This window comes from Prionailurus bengalensis, chromosome A1, assembly GCF_016509475.1.
Source record: "Prionailurus bengalensis isolate Pbe53 chromosome A1, Fcat_Pben_1.1_paternal_pri, whole genome shotgun sequence".
NCBI lineage: Eukaryota > Metazoa > Chordata > Mammalia > Carnivora > Felidae > Prionailurus > Prionailurus bengalensis.
The window spans coordinates 211,686,651-211,704,730 of record NC_057343.1 but is presented as its reverse complement, the minus strand read 5'-3'; the positions used below and the strand labels follow the sequence as shown (position 1 = coordinate 211,704,730).

At 41.3% G+C, this 18,080-nt stretch overlaps 2 protein-coding genes across 9 annotated transcripts in view; one reads left to right on the top strand and one right to left on the bottom strand.

Annotated features, from left to right (window-relative positions):
* LMBRD2 (LMBR1 domain containing 2) overlaps window positions 1-10,950 on the bottom strand; it is a 48,575-nt gene extending 37,625 nt beyond the window's left edge. For 3 of the 6 annotated variants that reach the window (XR_006300216.1, XM_043599857.1, XM_043599883.1), the window contains exon 1: window positions 10,577-10,943. The gene's annotated coding sequence lies outside the window, so the exon portion shown is untranslated. Of the gene's footprint in view, window positions 1-10,576 lie in introns of all 6 variants that reach the window. The other 3 variants (XM_043599866.1, XM_043599896.1, XM_043599875.1) reach the window with 2 other exon arrangements.
* Window positions 10,951-10,976: 26 nt separating this feature from the next.
* SKP2 (S-phase kinase associated protein 2) overlaps window positions 10,977-18,080 on the top strand; it is a 32,638-nt gene continuing 25,534 nt past the window's right edge. For 2 of the 3 annotated variants that reach the window (XR_006300218.1, XM_043599925.1), the window contains exons 1-2: window positions 11,068-11,295; window positions 11,795-12,066. Coding sequence is in view for 2 of the 3 variants with exons in the window: in XM_043599925.1 (XP_043455860.1) it covers window positions 11,252-11,295; window positions 11,795-12,066 (316 nt within the window). In the remaining variant the exon portion in view is untranslated. Of the gene's footprint in view, window positions 11,296-11,794; window positions 12,067-18,080 lie in introns of all 3 variants that reach the window. The other variant, XM_043599918.1, reaches the window with a different exon arrangement.

Sequence of the window (18,080 nt, the reverse complement as noted above, 5' to 3'; positions counted from 1 at the left end):
AATGAAAGAGGAGAGATCACAACCAACACCATAGAAATACAAACAATAATATGAGAATATTATGAACAATTATATGCCAACATATTGGTCAATCTGGAAGAAATTCCCAGAAATAAACTACCAAAACTGAAACAGGAAGAAATAGGAAATTTGAATAGACCCATAACCAGTAAAGAAATTGAATCGGTAATCAAAAATCTCAAGAGTCCAGGGCCAAATGGCTTTCCAGGGGAATTCTACCAAACATTTAAAGAAAAGTTAACACCTATTCTTTTGAAGCTGTTCCAAAAAAAATAGAAATGGGAAGAAAACTTCCAAACTCATTCTATGAGGCCAGCATCACCCTGATTCCAAAACCAGACAAAGACCCCACTAAAAAGGAGAATACAGACCAAATTCCCTGATGGGACATGGATGCAAAAATTATCAACAAGGTACTAGCAAACTGAATCCAACAATACATTAAAAGAATTATTCACCATGATTAAGTGTGATTTATTCCTGGATGTAGGGCTGGTTCAATACCGGCAAATCAATCAACATGATACATCACATTAATAAAAGAAAGGATAAGAACCACATGATCCTCTCAGTAGATGCAGAAAAAGCATTTGACAAAATACAATATCCTTTCTTGATAAAAACTCTCAAGAAAGTAGGGATAGAAGGATCATACCTTAAGATCATAAAGGCCACCTATGAAAGACCCACAGCTAATATCATCCTCAATGGGGAAAAACAGAGCTTTCTGCCTAAGGTCAAGAACACAACAGGGATGTCCACTCTCACCCATTGTTCAACATATGTTGGAAGTTCTAGCCTCAGCAATCAGACAACTAAAAGAAATAAAATGCATTCAAATCGGCAAGGAAGAGGTCAAACTTTTAATCTTCCCAGATGACATGACACTCTATGTGGAAAACCCAAGAGTCCACCAAAAAACTGCTAGAACGGATATGTGAATTCAGCAAAGTCACAGGATATGAAAATCAACATACAGAAATCTGTGGCATTTCTATATACCAATAAAGAAGCAGCAGAAATAGAAATCAAGGACTCGGTCCCATTTATAATTGCACCGAAAACCATAAAGCACCCAGGAACAAACTTAACCAAAGAGGTTAAAAAATCTATAGAAAGTTGGGGCGCCTGGGTGGCTCAGTCAGTTAAGCGTCCGACTTCGGCTCAGGTCATGATCTCGTGGTTCGTGAGTTCAAGCCCTGCGTCGGGCTCTGTGCTGACGGCTCAGAGCCTGGAGCCTGTTTCAGATTCTGTGTCTCCCTCTCTCTCTCTGACCCTCACCTGTTCATGCTCTGTCTCTCTCTGTCTCAAAAATAAATAAACGTTAAAAAAAATAATAAGAAAATAGAAAGCTTATGAAAGAAACTGAAGAAGACACAAAGAAATAAAAAACATTCCATGCTCATGGAAAAACATTCCATGCTCATGGATTGGAAGAACAAATATTGTTAAAATGCTGATACTACCTGAAGCAATCTACACATTCAATGCAATCCCTATCAAAATAACACCAGCATTCTTCACAGAGCTAGAACAAACAATTCTGAAATTTGTATGGAACCAGAAAAGACCCCAAATAGCCAAAATAATGTTAAAAAAGAAAACCAAAGTTGGAGACATGACAATCCCAGACTTCAAGTTATATTACAAACCTGTAATCATCAACACTTGAAAATATTCTTAATTATAAATGCTGATAATACAGACACCAGCAAATGGTTTATTTTTTTCTCTCTCTATGCTTTTAAAATAATTTACCTTTACTAACTAAATGCAGAATGTTCGGTTCACCTTTGTAAAATCAATTTTAGGCATTTTTGTTAGGCCCATGGGCTAACTACACTATTCCAAGTAATAAATATCTTAATAGTGAATCAAGATTGTGATACAAAGGGGCGTCTGTGGCTACATCAGTTGGGTGTCTGACTTTGGCTCAGGTCATGATCTCAGGGTCCATGAGTTGGAGCTCCGCATCTGACTCTGTGCTGACAGCTTGGAGCCTAGAGCCTGCTTCAGATTCTGTGTCTCTCTCTCTCTCTCTCTCTCTCTGACCCTTCCTTTGTGTATTTCAACTAAACATTCCTTTGTGTATTTCAACCAGTATTTTCATATTTTTTAAATATCTCAAATTGACCCTCTTTCATCACTCTATCACCATATCCTGCAATACCTTTCTTCAAAGCACTTATCCACCTGATATAATGTATATTTATATTTATTTTCTCCCTGTAGCCCTTTTCCTCCATCCCCACCTCCCAGACTTTATGAGAGCAGAGACTTGACTATTCAGTACTATATCCCATGTCTCTAATATAGTATTCAGCAAACAGTAGATATTCAAAGAGTATTTGTTGAATGAATGAATAAGTGAATAAAAACATTACATTTCAGTATATACATAATTTTTATTAATGCTGACTATAAAGGCAACATAAAACTCTTGTTATGTTCTTCAAAACCGATTTTACAAATACTTATCACAACTCAAAGGCTTACTACATCTCTGCCACTACTAACTACTACTCAAAATTTCAAATTTCATTTTCTATGAGAAAAACTTATACCATCACAATAAGAGTAGGTCAAATCTTATTTGTAATTCAAGAATAGATTAAATGGATAACTCCATGCAGAATGTGCTGATGAAAGCCATTACCATCTTCAAGATCCAGCTTTTAAACAAACATAACTCAATGTGAATTTAAATGTAACATAGTTACTATCTGAAAATCCCTTTATGGTTTGACTGAGATATTTACTTTCCTGAAATTGTCCAGTCCAAGGAATATGGTAGTCATAGAAAAAAGACTGAATATCAGAGATTACCAAGGAAATGCTAAAGTATGGCAGAAGCAAATGATAGATTATTGAAGTATAAGAAATGATATTAAGATTATCTAGTAACATTTGAAAATTACCATAACATTAATGGAAAAACTGAATTCACACATTTTACATTTATTATAATATGCATGAAAAACACTTAAGACATTGGGGCGCCAGGGGGGCTCAGTCGGTCAAGCGACCAACTTCAGCTCAGATCATGATCTCACAGTTTGTGGGTTCGAGGTCCGCCTGGGGCTCTGTGCTGACAGCTCCGAGCCTGGAGCCTGCTTCGGATTCTGTGTCTCCCTCTCTCTCTCTGCCCCTCTCCTGCTTGTACTCTCTCTCTCAAAAATAAATAGACATTAAAAAAATTTTTTTAAAGAAAACACTAAGACAAAAATGAATTATAAGATTATTGGCATAGGCAAACAACAAAATCAGTTATAAACTTACCACAAGCTACTAATATTTTTTACAGTAGCTGTCAATTTTTCAGTCTGATTCGATTGCACTTTAAAAATCTTATAGATGAATAAAGAGAACTATGGATCCCTTATTCTAGTAATAAAGAAATGGTTTGGTTCGATCTCTTCCATTCTCGGTGTATTAGTCTCCTATTCCTGCTATAAACAATTCCTATAAACTCAGAGGCTTAAAACAACACCCTTATATCATAGTTTCTGTGGGTCAGATGTCCAGGCACAAGTTGGCTCAACTGAATTCTCAAGATCAAAAGCAAGGTGTCAGCAGGTCTGTGTTCCTCTCTGGAGACTCTGAGGGAAGAATGTACTTCTAAGTTCATCCAGGCTGTTGACATAATTCAGTTTGTTATAGTTTTAAAGCTGAGCTCGCCATTTCCTTGTTGGCCGTCAGCTGGCATTTACCCTTAGCTCCAGAGGCCTCTTTCAGTCTTTGCATGTGGCCCTGTGTACCTCAGAGACAGCAATGGTTTGTCAAATCCTCTCAGGAATCTTGGACTTTCTCTTCCACTCTCGGGGGGAGAAAACTCTGCTTTCAAGGGCTTATCTGATCTCACTGGGACAATGTGGATAATCTAGTCATATTTACTGGTTCCAAGGATTAAGGCATACATATCCTTTAGGGTCTATTATTCTGTTTACCACACCGTCCATTCTGTTCAACCTGAACTCCTGTTGTCTTGTTATGGCACAAGGTTAGGCCTAAGGGCCCCATTAAACTGGAGATGAAAATTGGGGTTTCCCTAATCTTAGGTGAGAAAATAATAGTTTCAAAGTCCATAACTTTGACCTGTACCTAAATTCAAGTGAGGAATTATTTTTTTCAGTCTAGAATGACAGCACTTTTCAAGGTTCTTTACGAATCCCTATATCCTGTTTTGGTTATTTCAGCTCAATAATTTTGTGTTCAAAGCTAAAGGCACACCTTATTCCCCATCTGATCTAGTTATCTGTATGTTCAATTAATAAAGTAACTGTCAATTAAAATCTAATAAAAATATCGATTAGACAACTCAGGTTTGGTTTAGTAAAAAAACTCATAACCAAGGAGTACAGCAATTTGGCGATATGTATCAGATACCTTTAGAAAGGTACATATCCTTTGTCCTAGCAATCCCTCTTCAAATAGCCTAAAGAAAACCCAAAACGTGAACAAAAATTGATCTACGATATTATCTTTCATGGCAGCATTATTTAAACATGAAAACATAACAACAACTTAAATGTTTGTACTAAATAGTCTAGGAAGTCTCAAAAGCGTCCACCAGTCTCATCGCTGTCCACTGCCCTTTTAAAAAAAAGCAGCCAAGGGTTTCATAAATCACTAATCCTGCAAACCTGTCCGTACTGATGGGAGCAGGGATCTGTGCATGAGTCAAGGACTACAGAACAGCAACACTCCACTACAGGCTGTGATTCAAAGAAGCCACCAGATTCCCCAGTCTGGAAGAAAGGTGAGATCCACAGGGGCACTTTAGAGATGGCAAAGGGACAGGGGTGGGGTCCGAGGAAGTGCACATAAGAAACACACGGACAAATACACATCAAAATGCTAACAGTGGCTGTCCTAAAATGATAAAGACATGATTCCTATTTTCTTCTTTGTGCTTTTGTGTTATGTGTTTTTAATTTCAAATAAAGTATTATTTTGTAATCTTAACATTAGTTAAAAATCAGTGTAGTAATATGGAAGGTAAAACACACAGCAAATAGAAAATGAAAAATTCTACTGTGGTGCTGGGTGTCTAAAGTTACAGCTATTTTAAAATACAAATGTTTTAGGGGCGCCTGGGTGGCGCAGTCAGTTAAGCGTCTGACTTCAGCCAGGTCACGATCTCGCGGTCCGTGAGTTCGAGCCCCGCGTCGGGCTCTGGGCTGATGGCTCAGAGCCTGGAGCCTGTTTCCGATTCTGTGTCTCCCTCTCCCTCTGCCCCTCCCCCATTCATGCTCTGTCTCTCTCTGTCCCAAAAATAAATAAACATTGAAAAAAAAAATTTTTTTTAAATACAAATGTTTTATTGTACTGTGATAAACCTGGGTTCCAAATCCCAACTCAATTTAATAATTGCATAACTTTATACAATTTAAGCTATTAAGTGAGGATAAATAATCACCTCATGCAGGTTGCCATGAAGATCAAAGAAGATACAGAAGTTTAACACCAAATAGGAGTTCAAGGCCCAGAATAGATCCTCAATAAATGCTATTTGCTAATCTCCACCTCCTTTATATCATGTGCTTCTAGAAGATAACCAGTTGCTTCAACAGTCTCAAAGCATAGCTTTATACCATATAGTCTCCTCCCCCACCAAAATATGGATACCAAATGCTTTTTGCTTCTCATTCTCTGTGGTTACCACAGCCTGAGTCCACCCTCATTCCTATAAAACAAAAAATGATCTTTGCTCCAAGAAATTGCTCCCCTTGCCTCTCTTCACTAATTGGGATTACCTCCATAGGTCTACAAAGTAGCCCAAACACCCCTTCACCTGTCTGTTGTGAAGGGACAGAACCATGTTAAGAAGGTGTATAAGACATGGCAATGTCATGTAGAAAGACAATGCCATTCTCCTAGGAACATGATCAAAGTGGAGGGAGAAAAAAATGGATCATCTGCTGACCTGCAACCATGTACAGCTGTGCAAAAATATACTCCAAGGACAAAAGAGGAAATGTGCCTCCACCCACAAAAGTGGTCCTTCTAGTAGTATTCTTCAAATATTAAAATAACATGTTTGGGCTAAATGACAAAAATGAGTGAAGAATATGCAAAAATTTGGAGGCAAATCAAAATTCAGTTCCATGTGATTAGAAATTGAACAGGAGATTTAAAGCTGTCACAGGGTGGCATGAACACCAACAGCAGCAAAAGTAGATTTTACTCAAAATCAAAACGCCAATTCATTCAATCAAATTTTAGTACTTGAAATCCAGACATAGTCTCCCTTTCAAAATACCAGTTCTAAAGTCTTAAACACTTAAAATCCAAGTCAGTCTTTGAACAAGTATCAAGATCTCATACAATCCCTTTCAAATGCCTTTCATAATTAGCTTGTTATTGTTACTGACTTGGGGTGCTGTTTCCCAAGCACTTTATGGCTGATAGTTTCTGTAGGCTAAATTTAAGTGGAAAATTTACAGGTTAAGAAAATTTTGGAATTTGAAGCATCCTAAATATTTTCAAAAAGAAAGAGAAAGAAAAGGAAAAGAGAAGAAGGGAAGATGGCAGGAAAGATTTGTAGTAGCAACTGAACACAAATATTTTGTCCAAACCTAAGGTTCCAAAACTGAATGAAAGATTTCTGGCTAGAACCTAGTGATTCATCAGGCTCAGATTGTGTAAATTTAAATGTGTCTTTATTCAGATATGTAAAATAATAAAAACTAGGAGGCAACTCAACATCTTAATAACGAAAAATTGAAAGTATCAGAACTAGATGGAGTGATGAAAGTCAACAATTCTCTACCACCAATAAAAACTTAAATCTTTGAAATATAACCATTATTCCATGTTTAAAGATTTCAGGGAGATGTACAGGGAGAATTCAGTTTAGGATATACCACAAGAGAATGTGGCTCCTACTCTAAAAATAAAAACAGTTGTAATATTTTTTGAAGTCATTTTCAAAAAATGAGCTGAGTTGCCAAATCAACCAGGTAAGCTGAATTCCAAAGTGTGACAAGCCCTTCTGAAGAAAAAGATACGTACAAAGTGCTTAACTTTTGGTAAGGCATGGGAGAGAGAGTGAGTAATCATGTAAGCAGGTAAGAAGAAAACAATTGGAATTGTAATGGATTCTTAAAGATTTCAGGTAAAGAGATTGTAAGAGTTATTTTGGTAATTAAAGAATAATCCTTAGAATCCTTTAAAAAAAAAAAGTTTATGTAGTTTTGAGAGAAAACATAAACAGGGGAAGAGCAGTGAGAGAGGGGGACAGAGAATCCCAAGCAGGCTCTGGGCTGACAGCAGGGAGCCCTGTGCAAGCTCGAACCCACTAACTGCGACACCATGACCCAAGCCAAAGTCGGAGGCTCAACCAACCGAGCCACCCCGGTGACCCCTTAGAATCCTTCTTACTAAAGTAATTAAAAACAACAACAACAACAACAATAGCTAACATTGAGTATGAGTTTACTGGATTCCAAGCATTATGCTAGCACTTAACATACTTTATCAAATTAGACCTCACAACCTCATAAGAAAGGACTATAAATATCCTTATTTATAGAACAGAAAAGGGTACATAGAGTAAGTAGTTTGTCCACATTCCCAGTCAGTGAGTGGCAAAGCTGGGATTCAAACCTACACATTCTAACTACAACATGGATACTACAGAGTCTCTTTGAATCCAGACATACTTAATGCAATTTAAATTGTTTAAATGCTTTCTTTTGCTCCATTTCATAGTAAACAAGAAACATTCTATTAATTGTTCCTTTACATATATCAAGATAGAATGCTAGAAAAGTCATGTTTAATATAGAATTAACTAAGAATTTTTACCTTCAGGTAAGACTGCTATTACTTAAGACTGTTAATCTACATGAGGAAGGTAGAAAAGAAAACAGAGCAAATCAGAATAGGGAAAGAACCCTTTTGTTCTTGCCCCAATCTGTCCATCACAGAAAACGTCAAACTACAGAGATCGAAAGATCTACTTTAAAATTAATGGAGGGAAAAGGATCCTTTTGAAATTTCATGGCAGGTAGAAACTTCTTGCTATGTAATTGTTGTTAGTCTTTTGTTCCCTTAAGCTAAATAACATAAAAAAATTAAAGAAATCTTTAAGATTTCATGCTATGATGGAACAAGAAAAAAGCACATCACTCTTCTATTTAAATACAATCTCTTGTCATATTTCATTTTCAAAAAGAACACTAACATATTACTGAACATATATACATATACATTTATTTATTTATTTATTTATTTATTTATTTATTTATTTATTTATTTATATATCTTATTGTCAAGTGTAGTTTCCAGTCCTTTTTGGCCTCTCCTGTGCCTTCATAATATTGACTATCTTGTCCCTTTTACAATAAACACTTTCCCAATTTACAAAGTTACTTTGTATTTTTTTTTTTTTTGAGAGAGTGGGGAATGCACAGAGAGGGGACAGACGGGTGAGCGAGAGAGAGAGAGAGAGAGAGAGAGAGAGAGAGAGAGAAACAGAGAGAGAGAGAGACAGAGAGAGAGAGAGAGAATATCTTAAGCAGGCTCCATGCCCAGGGCTGACTGAGCCTGATGCAGGCTGGATCTCAACAACCATGAGGTCATGACCTAAGCCGAAATCAAACCTGAGCCACCCAGGAGCCCCAAAGTCACTTTGTATTCTACCTCAAACTTCCAAACAGTACTAAACACTACTTACTGTAATGTCATTTCCAGAGATAAAACAATTATAATTCATCTATCCTAGATAATGATCTAGTAATTCTAGTTTTAGGAATATAGTCACACCTCTCCACTAAAATGGGACATGGGGCATGCTGAGCAAGATTAAATAAATAAAATTTATCAGGGGAAAAAAATAATCCACATCAGTAGCAATTACATGCAATTCCTGAAGAGACCAGACAGCAATTATATATGTAGCTGATAATCTCATCTCTTCAATGGACACAATTGCTTATATCAGACACCTGTACCAATTTAAACTTTTATTTACTTAGATAGAAAACAGCCATGATTAGAAGACATGCGGAAAAAAATGATTCCTATTTCAGCAAGCTAATGTTTTTCTGTTGCCAGGGCAAACTGTTAGTAAGATATCTATTACAGAATTTGAAGACAGATTTTCAAAGTTGAAAGGCTCTTTTTGAAGTCCTATAGAGGACTTCCTGTCCACCAATTCAGATATAAAAAGTATTCTGACAACTAGAAATGTTCCCTAGTTCCTAGGTAAATCCTTGCTAAATCCTACCACTAGAAATTTCTCATCTTTAAATTTAAAATCATCCCATTAGATCTTCCTATCTATACGATCTACTTTATGTCTCAAAACTTTGTTTATTCTCATCACGACATATTATTTTCTTGTTTTCTTTCTCCTCCAGAAACATTCCCTCTGTCTTTCTTGAAAGAGACTATAACTTTTTTTGACAAAATTATTTTTTCTAATGAGTTGCCAACTTAAGGGAAAGGATGTAGATTCCAACCCAGGGCAACTGCTTTCTCCTTAGCCAAAGTAAGATAAAGGTAGCTTTATATAAAAAATCAGAATATTGCATTTAAAAATATTTTCTGTAACATCAGTTTAATGAGTTGTGACAATTCAACCTAGTATCTTCACATAGTTTAAGGCAAAATTAATTGGTGAGCATATCCCTTCTTTAGGCCCATTTCGCTTACTTTCAAGAAAAAAACTAAAGGTTTGTGAATACCTTAATTAAGAAGTAGTCACTTTTCAAGCTAAGCACCAAGCCTGAAACAAACACATACCTGGACAAGACAGGTTTTAGGTTTAAATCCAACAAAAAGCGAATCATTTTTTTTAATGGTATGTCATACTATTTTTTAAGGTAAGTCATCCAGCATACCGAAGTAATACTCCAATATTAATTTTTGTGATGACGCGGGCCTGCTTACTTCCGAACTTTATAAATCCTCTCCATTTTTATTAGGGTTGGGATTTGTTCCCCTTCTCTCTTCCAATGTTTTCCAAGGGTCACAGTTATGGTATAGTGTGCACAACAGATTTCGCATGGTCATCCTATCTGGAACATGGCACACTCCCTCCTCTAGCTGCCCCCAAACTCTTCTCCGCCGAGACAGGCTAAAAGCAGCTTGTTTTTAGACGGCGACGCAACCAGACGCAGCCGGTCTTAAGAACCGAATGGCCCCGCTCGCGGCCCCGAGAGTTGCGCTATAAAGCCCTCTGCAAACATACAGTCACCGTATTCGTTCCCTCGCTACCATTTATGAAATTCGTCAAGGCTGAAAGGCTATGCGCAGCCTTCCCACTGCACACGGGAACCACTGGTCTGCTCACCTGAAATTAAAACACCGCCTCGCCTCTCGTTCGAACAGCGCTTTTGTTTACAAGACGCTTTCACAAGCGTTACCTGACTTGACCCTCACGCCAAGCCTTCGAGATGACCCCCGATATCATTAGTGCCTGTTTTACTGTTGAGGAAAGGATCCTGTCCGCAGACCGGTGCTAAGGGTCACCCTCTCCCCGATGAAGGAAGCAGCTTCCCGGCGGAGGGGAGAGCACATGTGACGCCCGCGGCCCCCATCCTCTCACCTGGCCAGCGGGCCGGGCTACCACCTCCTCTCCGTGACCGGGAACTTAGTTAGGCCCGTGGCGGCGGGTGCTCGGAGTCTCCGTGGTCCTCTCGATCTCCGCTTGCTCTCGGCCTCAGACCCTCGACCCCACAGTGCCTCACGCTCTCCCCATCGGGCTCACGGTCCGATCTCGCCAGACAGTGTCTGGAAGGACCGGGAAACTCCGCGTCGGCCGCAATCGTCCAGGATCTGGGACCCACTCTCCGAGGCGACGGCGGTGACGATCACTAGAAGGCCCGCAGGCTCCGCCGTAAGAAAACCCGTCCCCAGTCAAGAGGCTGACATTTCCCAGGCAGCCTGAGCGCCGCCCACTTCCGTTTCCCCGCCTACCCCATGGGTCGCCCAGCCCCCAGCCGCAGGGGGTTGTGGGTATCTCAAAGGCGGGTAAAGTAGCCAGGAAGGAAGTAGCGGAGAGCCTGCTGGACTACAAGTCAGGGCTGAAACTACAGTTCCCAGCAGGCAGCGGGGCTGCAGACGGCCGCGGCGGAGGAGAGCGAGTAGAAGAGCCTTGCGCGCGCGGTGAGGATGGAACGTTGCTAGAGTTCGCGGGTCTTGCTGCTGGGGGTTGGAGCTGCACGCCGCGAGCCGCCGCGTGCCAAAGCGGGAATCCCGGTGGCGGGCAGTTCTGCAATTAATGCACTCATTTAAAACTCCAGAACTTGTGGACGCCATGCACAGGTAAACGGATTGCAAAAGGGGGCAGAGCTTGCATGAACCGTCTTAATTGTTTTAGGCCGCGAAAAATGCTACTTGCTAATAATTGTTACTAATGCTGTAGAGTGAATAGTTGCTTAGCCCCTTTGGGAAAGCGTGGATGGCTGGATGCTTTAGTGCGGTGATCAGTGTGCGGTTTTATTTGACTTCCCTTACTGAGCTTTCCTGCTATTTTCAGTCGCTGTATGATTGCTCTCCCTCTTGTCTATTCCCTCCACTTTAAGACATTCTCAAGGCCTTCTACGTGATCGTAAATCAAAAAGCCTTTTTGATTTGCTTGGTTATTTTCTCTTTCCTACTTGGAAACTCGCCGCCGGCGCTTAAGATATGCAATTTTGTGAGCCACTGTGAAAGTTTTCTGCATTGCATAACTTGCAGTTTCATTTAGGCCTATCTTTTAATTACTCGGGTGTGTTTTTGAAAGGAACGGGCCGGGGCGGGGGGCTTTTGTGCATTTCTGCAGGAAACACCTCCAGGAGATTCCTGACCAGGGTAGCAACGTTACTACCAGCTTCACATGGGGATGGGATTCTAGCAAGACTTCTGAACTGCTGTCAGGCATGGGGGTCTCCGCCTTGGAGAAAGAGGAGGTGGACAGTGAGAATATCCCCCAGGAACTGCTCTCAAACCTGGGCCACGCTCAGAGCCCCCCACGAAAACGGCTGAAGAGCAAGGGGAATGACAAGGATTTTGTGATAGTCCGCAGACCTAAGCTAAATAGAGACAGCTTTCCAGGTAAGGTAAACTGGCGGTCACATAAGAGGTGGATTGAACTACTTTATTGGTAATCTTTGTTTAGTGATCTTTAGGATGGCACATTTTCAAAATTGCCTACTTCTGAAGTCATTTTCCAAAGAAGTGGGACAAGTCATTTTCACAAATCTGCAGGAATCTTGGTAGATACATATTTTTAGATGCACAGTTGACTTTTAACCCATGTGAAATTTTAACCCAGGAGAAGACATACCTACCTCTTAACTTTGAAGTGAATCTGCATGTTCAAAGGCCAGCTCGGTGCTACTGATAAATGGGAACATAAGCAATAATCTTGTAGGATTGTGTTATTGTTGTTTATATTCTGCTCTGTAGCCTTGGTTGAAGGTTTTGGGGTTTTTTGTTATTGTTGTTTTGTTTTTTGGCCATATTTGCTTTAGTGATTTCCAAAGAACTGCTAAAGTGAATGTTAACTATGTGTAGGGACTTCTCTCCCCAGGTCCCTCCCAAGTGGGATTCTTCTGGTATGCTGTGTCTACATTACTGCCAGCATTATGTGTTCAGTCACCCAGCCAAAAACCTGAGGGTCAGTCCCATTCTGCCATCCCCCAGCATCCAGCCAATCATTGAATCTTTCCCTCTTGTCTCCAGGATGTTTTTCAAGCTCTCATTATCTCTTGCCTGAATATTGGAATGGCTCATAATTCCAGGCTTATCCTCTGCAGATCCATCCCCAGAGCTAGAGCAGACTGACTGAAATGTAGAACTCACCATATCATTTCTGGCTTGCTCCCCGTCTCCAGGCTTTTCAAACAGATCAGCGTGTGCCTCCCAGAGTGGATCAGAGCCCCAAGAGTACAGAAGGCCATAGGGTAAAGGTAGTGCAATAATACTGTTTCTTGCTAGAAGGTATTTAAAACATTAAGCCAGCACATTTTTGCTGAGCACATACTATGTGCTAGGCATTGTTCTAGGTGTTAGGGATTGTTAGGGATTCGGCAACAAACAATGTAAACATTCCTGACCTCAGGAAGCTTCTGTTGGAGAGAGAGGATGCAACAGACATAATAAATGTGATATGTAGAATGTTAGTAATAAATGCCATGGCCAAAAACAAACAGAACAAGTTGAGAGGGATTGGAAGTCCTGGGGTGGGAATATGGATTGCAGTTTTAAACACGGTATTGAAGGGAAGCTTCACTGAGACATGAGCTTTTTAAGTAAAGGCATTAAGTGTGAGGAATGTGCCACACAAATATCTTGGAGAAACGGGTTCCAAGCAGAGGGCATAGTCAGTGCAAAGACCTTGGGGCAGAAGCATGTCATGTTTGTTCAAGGAAGAAGGAAGACATGTGTGGAATGAGCTAAGGGTTGAGTAGTGGGAGATAAGGCTAGAGCTGGTATTGAGCAGAGTTGTGATGTGACCTTTTAAAAGGACACGTTGATGGGATTAAACTGTAGGGGGTCAAGGGTAGAAATTTAGAGATTTGTTAAGAGGTATGGGGGTAGTAATAAGTGTCACATTCTGGATAGATTCTGACGTTAGAGTTGACAGAATTAGGCCATTGAGGTAGTCTGTAGAAGAGGTGATCAGAGGCTGAACAGGAATTGGGTGGGTGATAGCAGAGAAGAAGAGACAGATTAAAGAAATATTGAAGACGAAGTCTTACAGAGCCGGGGTAAATAAGTATATTCCTTAGTCCTCCCATTTGACTATCTTTGAAAAAGGGTTGGTTGTTTGTTTGCTTTGCTTTAAAAACTCTGTTGTTTTGGGGTTTTGACCCTTTCGTTAGGAATGAGAACCTACAGGTTATCGTCTGGAAATCTACATCAGGGGAGGGGGTGAATTAATTAGAAAGGCAATAAAGGATTGTGATCAAGTCAGACAGATCTGGCTTTGCATCCTAATTCTGCTATTTACCAACCTTGGGAAGTTATTTGAGCTCTCTTTGCCTTCATTTCTTTGTGAAATAGAATAATAATACCCACTTCATAGGTCGCTGTGAGGATTAAGGGAAAGAGTGCCCACAAAGCTCTTAGCATGTTGTGTGCACATAATACACAATAAGTAAATCCAGTTAATTTGGTCAACAAAATTTCTGACACTCATTTGGGAAGCTACTTCACTTTTTCTTTTGTCCTTAGTCCTGTTAGCCTGACCTTGTTAGTACAGAATTTTTTCTTTCAGAATTTAATGCTTCTGTTATTTTTAGCGTCTGGAGTGTAGCACTAGCAATTTGGTGTTTGACCAACCAGATGTGGTGACAGACACCACATTTCTGCTAAGATGAGCATATTTTGATTAACTTGTCCAGGGCCAGTTGCTTTTAAACATTCAGTGTGATTCCTGTATGTCCTTCCGCATTCATACACAGAGATAGAGATGTATAAATAAAAAAGTCATTGTTAAGCAAGGCACTGTGGAAACAAGAGAGGTTAAGGGATGGTTGCTGGCTTGTAGGACATTGCAAGTCAAGTTGAGGAGAAAGACAACACACCCTCAGAGAAGCTCACGGCAGAAGATGGCGACCAAAACACTAGCATCCAATGAGTAGTCTAGGTAGTAAGTGCAATTGGAGGCCAGAGGAAGGGAACCCCTTGGGCCAAATTGAACCAGGTACAGCTTCCCAGGTGCAGAAGGGCTTCCAGGGTGATTCCCAGCGGATGTGGACAATCTTCCTCCTTCCACTCAGCGAAAGTGGAGGCTCTGAGGAGAGGGAAAGATCTGGAAATGGTCCAGTCAGTAAGTCTACATTGTTAAAACTGACCTCAAATATATATGCCTGAAGCAAGAAGAGAAAAAACAATGTTTTATTTTTATGTTTGTTACTACCTAAGAGAGAGGCAGGAAGGAAAACTAATAATCTACATCCTATGTGTGTGGAATTGCACACAATATAGACTGGCTAATTGGTATGGAGTGTGGAGAGGTGGGTTCCCTGATGCAGGATGAGAGACAGCTGGGTAGAGGATTCCCAGTGGGCCTCCAGTGTCTGTCTGTCTGTCTGTCTGTCTGTCTGTCTGTCTCTCTCTCTCTCTCTCTCTCTCTCTGTCTCTCTCTCTCTGGATCATCATTCCAGGGAGTTTTGTCTGCAGTTGTCAAGACAGGTGGCTAATGGCTCTGCCAGGATTAAGGCAGAATAAGCCACACCTGCTTTCTGTAGCGATCTGGTGACAGTGGCCCTGGGCTGGGAGTTTTTCCTGGTTCCTCCCTCAGCAGTCTCCCTGCAGGCCCCCAGCCAGACTCATACACATCTGGCAACTAAATCCTCCTCATCTTTTTATTTTGGAAGATAAAAACTGTGTGGCAAACGCTGTATCAGGACAGGTCTGTTTTGCCCTCGGGGTGAGTGTATGGAAGGAATTGGAAGTAAGTGGCCCAGTAGTGGGGTCAGTAACAAGCCCAAACAGGACAACTTCATTTTATTCATGTCATTAAATGCCTGTCTTGGTCCCTTTTCTCCCTACCCTCCGCCCCAGTGAAAACAGTGAAACACAGTGAAAACACCGTTGAACTAATTTGTTGATTAGCTTTCCCAGGGCTGTTAAACTGCTTGACATTCCAGAGCCTGCAGTGGTTCTCAGACTGGAGACTCTAAAGTTTAGTGTCTGCTGATATCCCCAAAGGAACTTGTTCAAAGTGCAAAATTCCTGAGATTCGGATCCAAGAAGCCCTGCCTTGAGCCCGGGAATCTGCTTTTTAATGCTCACAGGCAAACATTTTTCCTCCAATTTTTTTTTTTTTAAACCAGTAATAAATATATTTTACATTGCGATGCTGGGTGTGTGCCTGAAACAGAAATCTCACAAAGCTGTAATTCCCCTTGCTAAGATACTTCCTATTGTGTTCCATTCCATTCTTTCAAAACAAGGCTGCTTCAACTGAATTGATTTCATGACTCACCAATGAATCTCAGCCCCCGGCTCCCAAAACTCAGCTCTGCAAGAGCCTTTATGGGGCCCTATGAGGCATCTCTTTGCCCTGCAGCTTCCTTTCATTTATTCATGCAGCCAGTAATTAATACTGAGCATTCTAGAGGTTACTAATACAGCAGTGAACATAACAGGCAAAAGACCTCCTCTCAGACCTCCTAGAGGGTGTATATACTTTACCTTATTCTCCAAATCCTAATTTCCATGGTTTCTCCACTCTCCCCACATTTCAGAGTTGAGCAAGTTTCTTACAGAAATAGAGGGTTCTGGGGCTGAGGGGATCATTTGGGACCCTGCTTTTGTTTTACTGTGTTTTGCTTGGCAGAATGTTTGTGGTTTTTCAGAAAGGAAGCGTAGATTGTTAATACTTAAAACAAGCTAACACAAGCAAATGTGAAGTGAGCCCCCACCCTTAAATATAAGAAACGGGAGGTGTGAGTGCTGGCTTATCCTTCAAGTATAATTTGTTTATCCATGCTGAAGGAGAGGAGCAGTTTTGAGAGTCAAGAGTTTATGACTAAGATTTGGAATTTTAATTTGAATCTGAGTGTGGGTGATGTTCCAAGAAATAAATATTGCCAGGAAGTTGAGTAACCTATAGGGGTGCCTGGGTGGCTCAGTCGGTTAAGCGTCCGACATCGGCTAAGGTCATGATCTCACGGTCTGTGAGTTCGAGCCCCGCATCAGGCTCTGTGCTCAGAGCCTGGAGCCTGCTTCGGATTCTGTGTCTCCCCCTCTCTCTGCCCCTCTCCTGCTCATGCTCTGTCTCTCTGTCTCAAAGATAAATGAAGACATTAAAAAAAAAAAAAAAAAAAGATGAGTAACCTATACTGCAAAGATTTCATACATAGAAAATTCTTCAATAAGCTGCTCTCCCCAGAGGAGTTTGAGGCATGGGCAGTGGCGAAGTTATAGACGTGGACAGCTGGGTTTGCACGTCAAGGGTAAGTGGAAATGATGGTGGCTGAGGGTGATGACCAGCAGGTTTGTGAATCTGGCCAGTTTTCACCCCTTCGTGGCTCCAAAGTGTGTTTAACAGCCTTTGTGTAGTTGAAGACTGGCGGCCGTGGGCTTAAATAATTGTTTCCTTTTCTGTGCAGGGCTGGTGTGCAGCCTTCGGGGTGTAGAAGAGGTGAGTGGAGGAAAGTCCTGCTCTGGACTCTCCCATCCACTCAGGCAAACAGACCAGGCAGCAGAGGAGTCAGGAATCCAGGAAACAGATGGCTGATGTTTGGAGAATTAAGTATGGCAAGTAAAATTAGATTAAGCATATCACAAGCCTGGATACCAGCCGCTGGAGCTGGAAAACAGACTTCTGCCCCATCTGCTTATACAGCAGCCAGTCTCAGGCTTCAGCACCTCTAGTGAGGGGCCCTAAGGTCCGTGTCCTGTGATCAACTGAGGGAGTCCTGGGGACTTGGCTGCCAGCTGGGGCCGTGCATTTCCTTGGCCTTCGTTCCTTCCCTTCGGGAGCCAGCCTGCTTAATAACTCTTAGCATCTTTGTTTTACTCCCTCTCCCTGCCAGCCCTCCCTCCCTAGCCCTGATTGAGTTCTCTTCACATTGTAAGTCAGGTTGAATTCTTACCTTCCTCCGTCTTGTAGAGCATCAAGCACTTAGAACAGGGGAGAGTGTGGGATGTTAGAGCATCCTGTGGTAGAAAGGACATCATTTGGAGTCAGACCTGGGTTTGAATTCCCACCCTGCCACTTGCTAGTTGTGTGGCCTTGTCGCACTTGTGTGTTCTTCTGCACTCCCCCCACCTCCCATCTCACAGACTACTCGTGTACTGACCCGAGTACATTATCTCTTCGTCCTGGGTTTTTGTCTTCAGCCTTCTTGACTCTGCATAGCAGCACCATGCCATTCCTTTGCAGGTACAGGGCCCACACCTGCAGTGCCCTCTGCTACCTGGCCAGCCTTCACATAGCCACCTCTTGGGGCTCTGCACCTGCACCTCAGGGTGTGGGGTTTTGGCATACTCAGAGCAGCCCCAGCTTTGCCTCCTGGCTCTCCTGCCTAACAGCCAATAGCCCCTTGGTGAGGTTATTTAACCCTGCTGAGGCCAGTTTCCTTATCTGTAAGATGGATACAGGGTTGTTG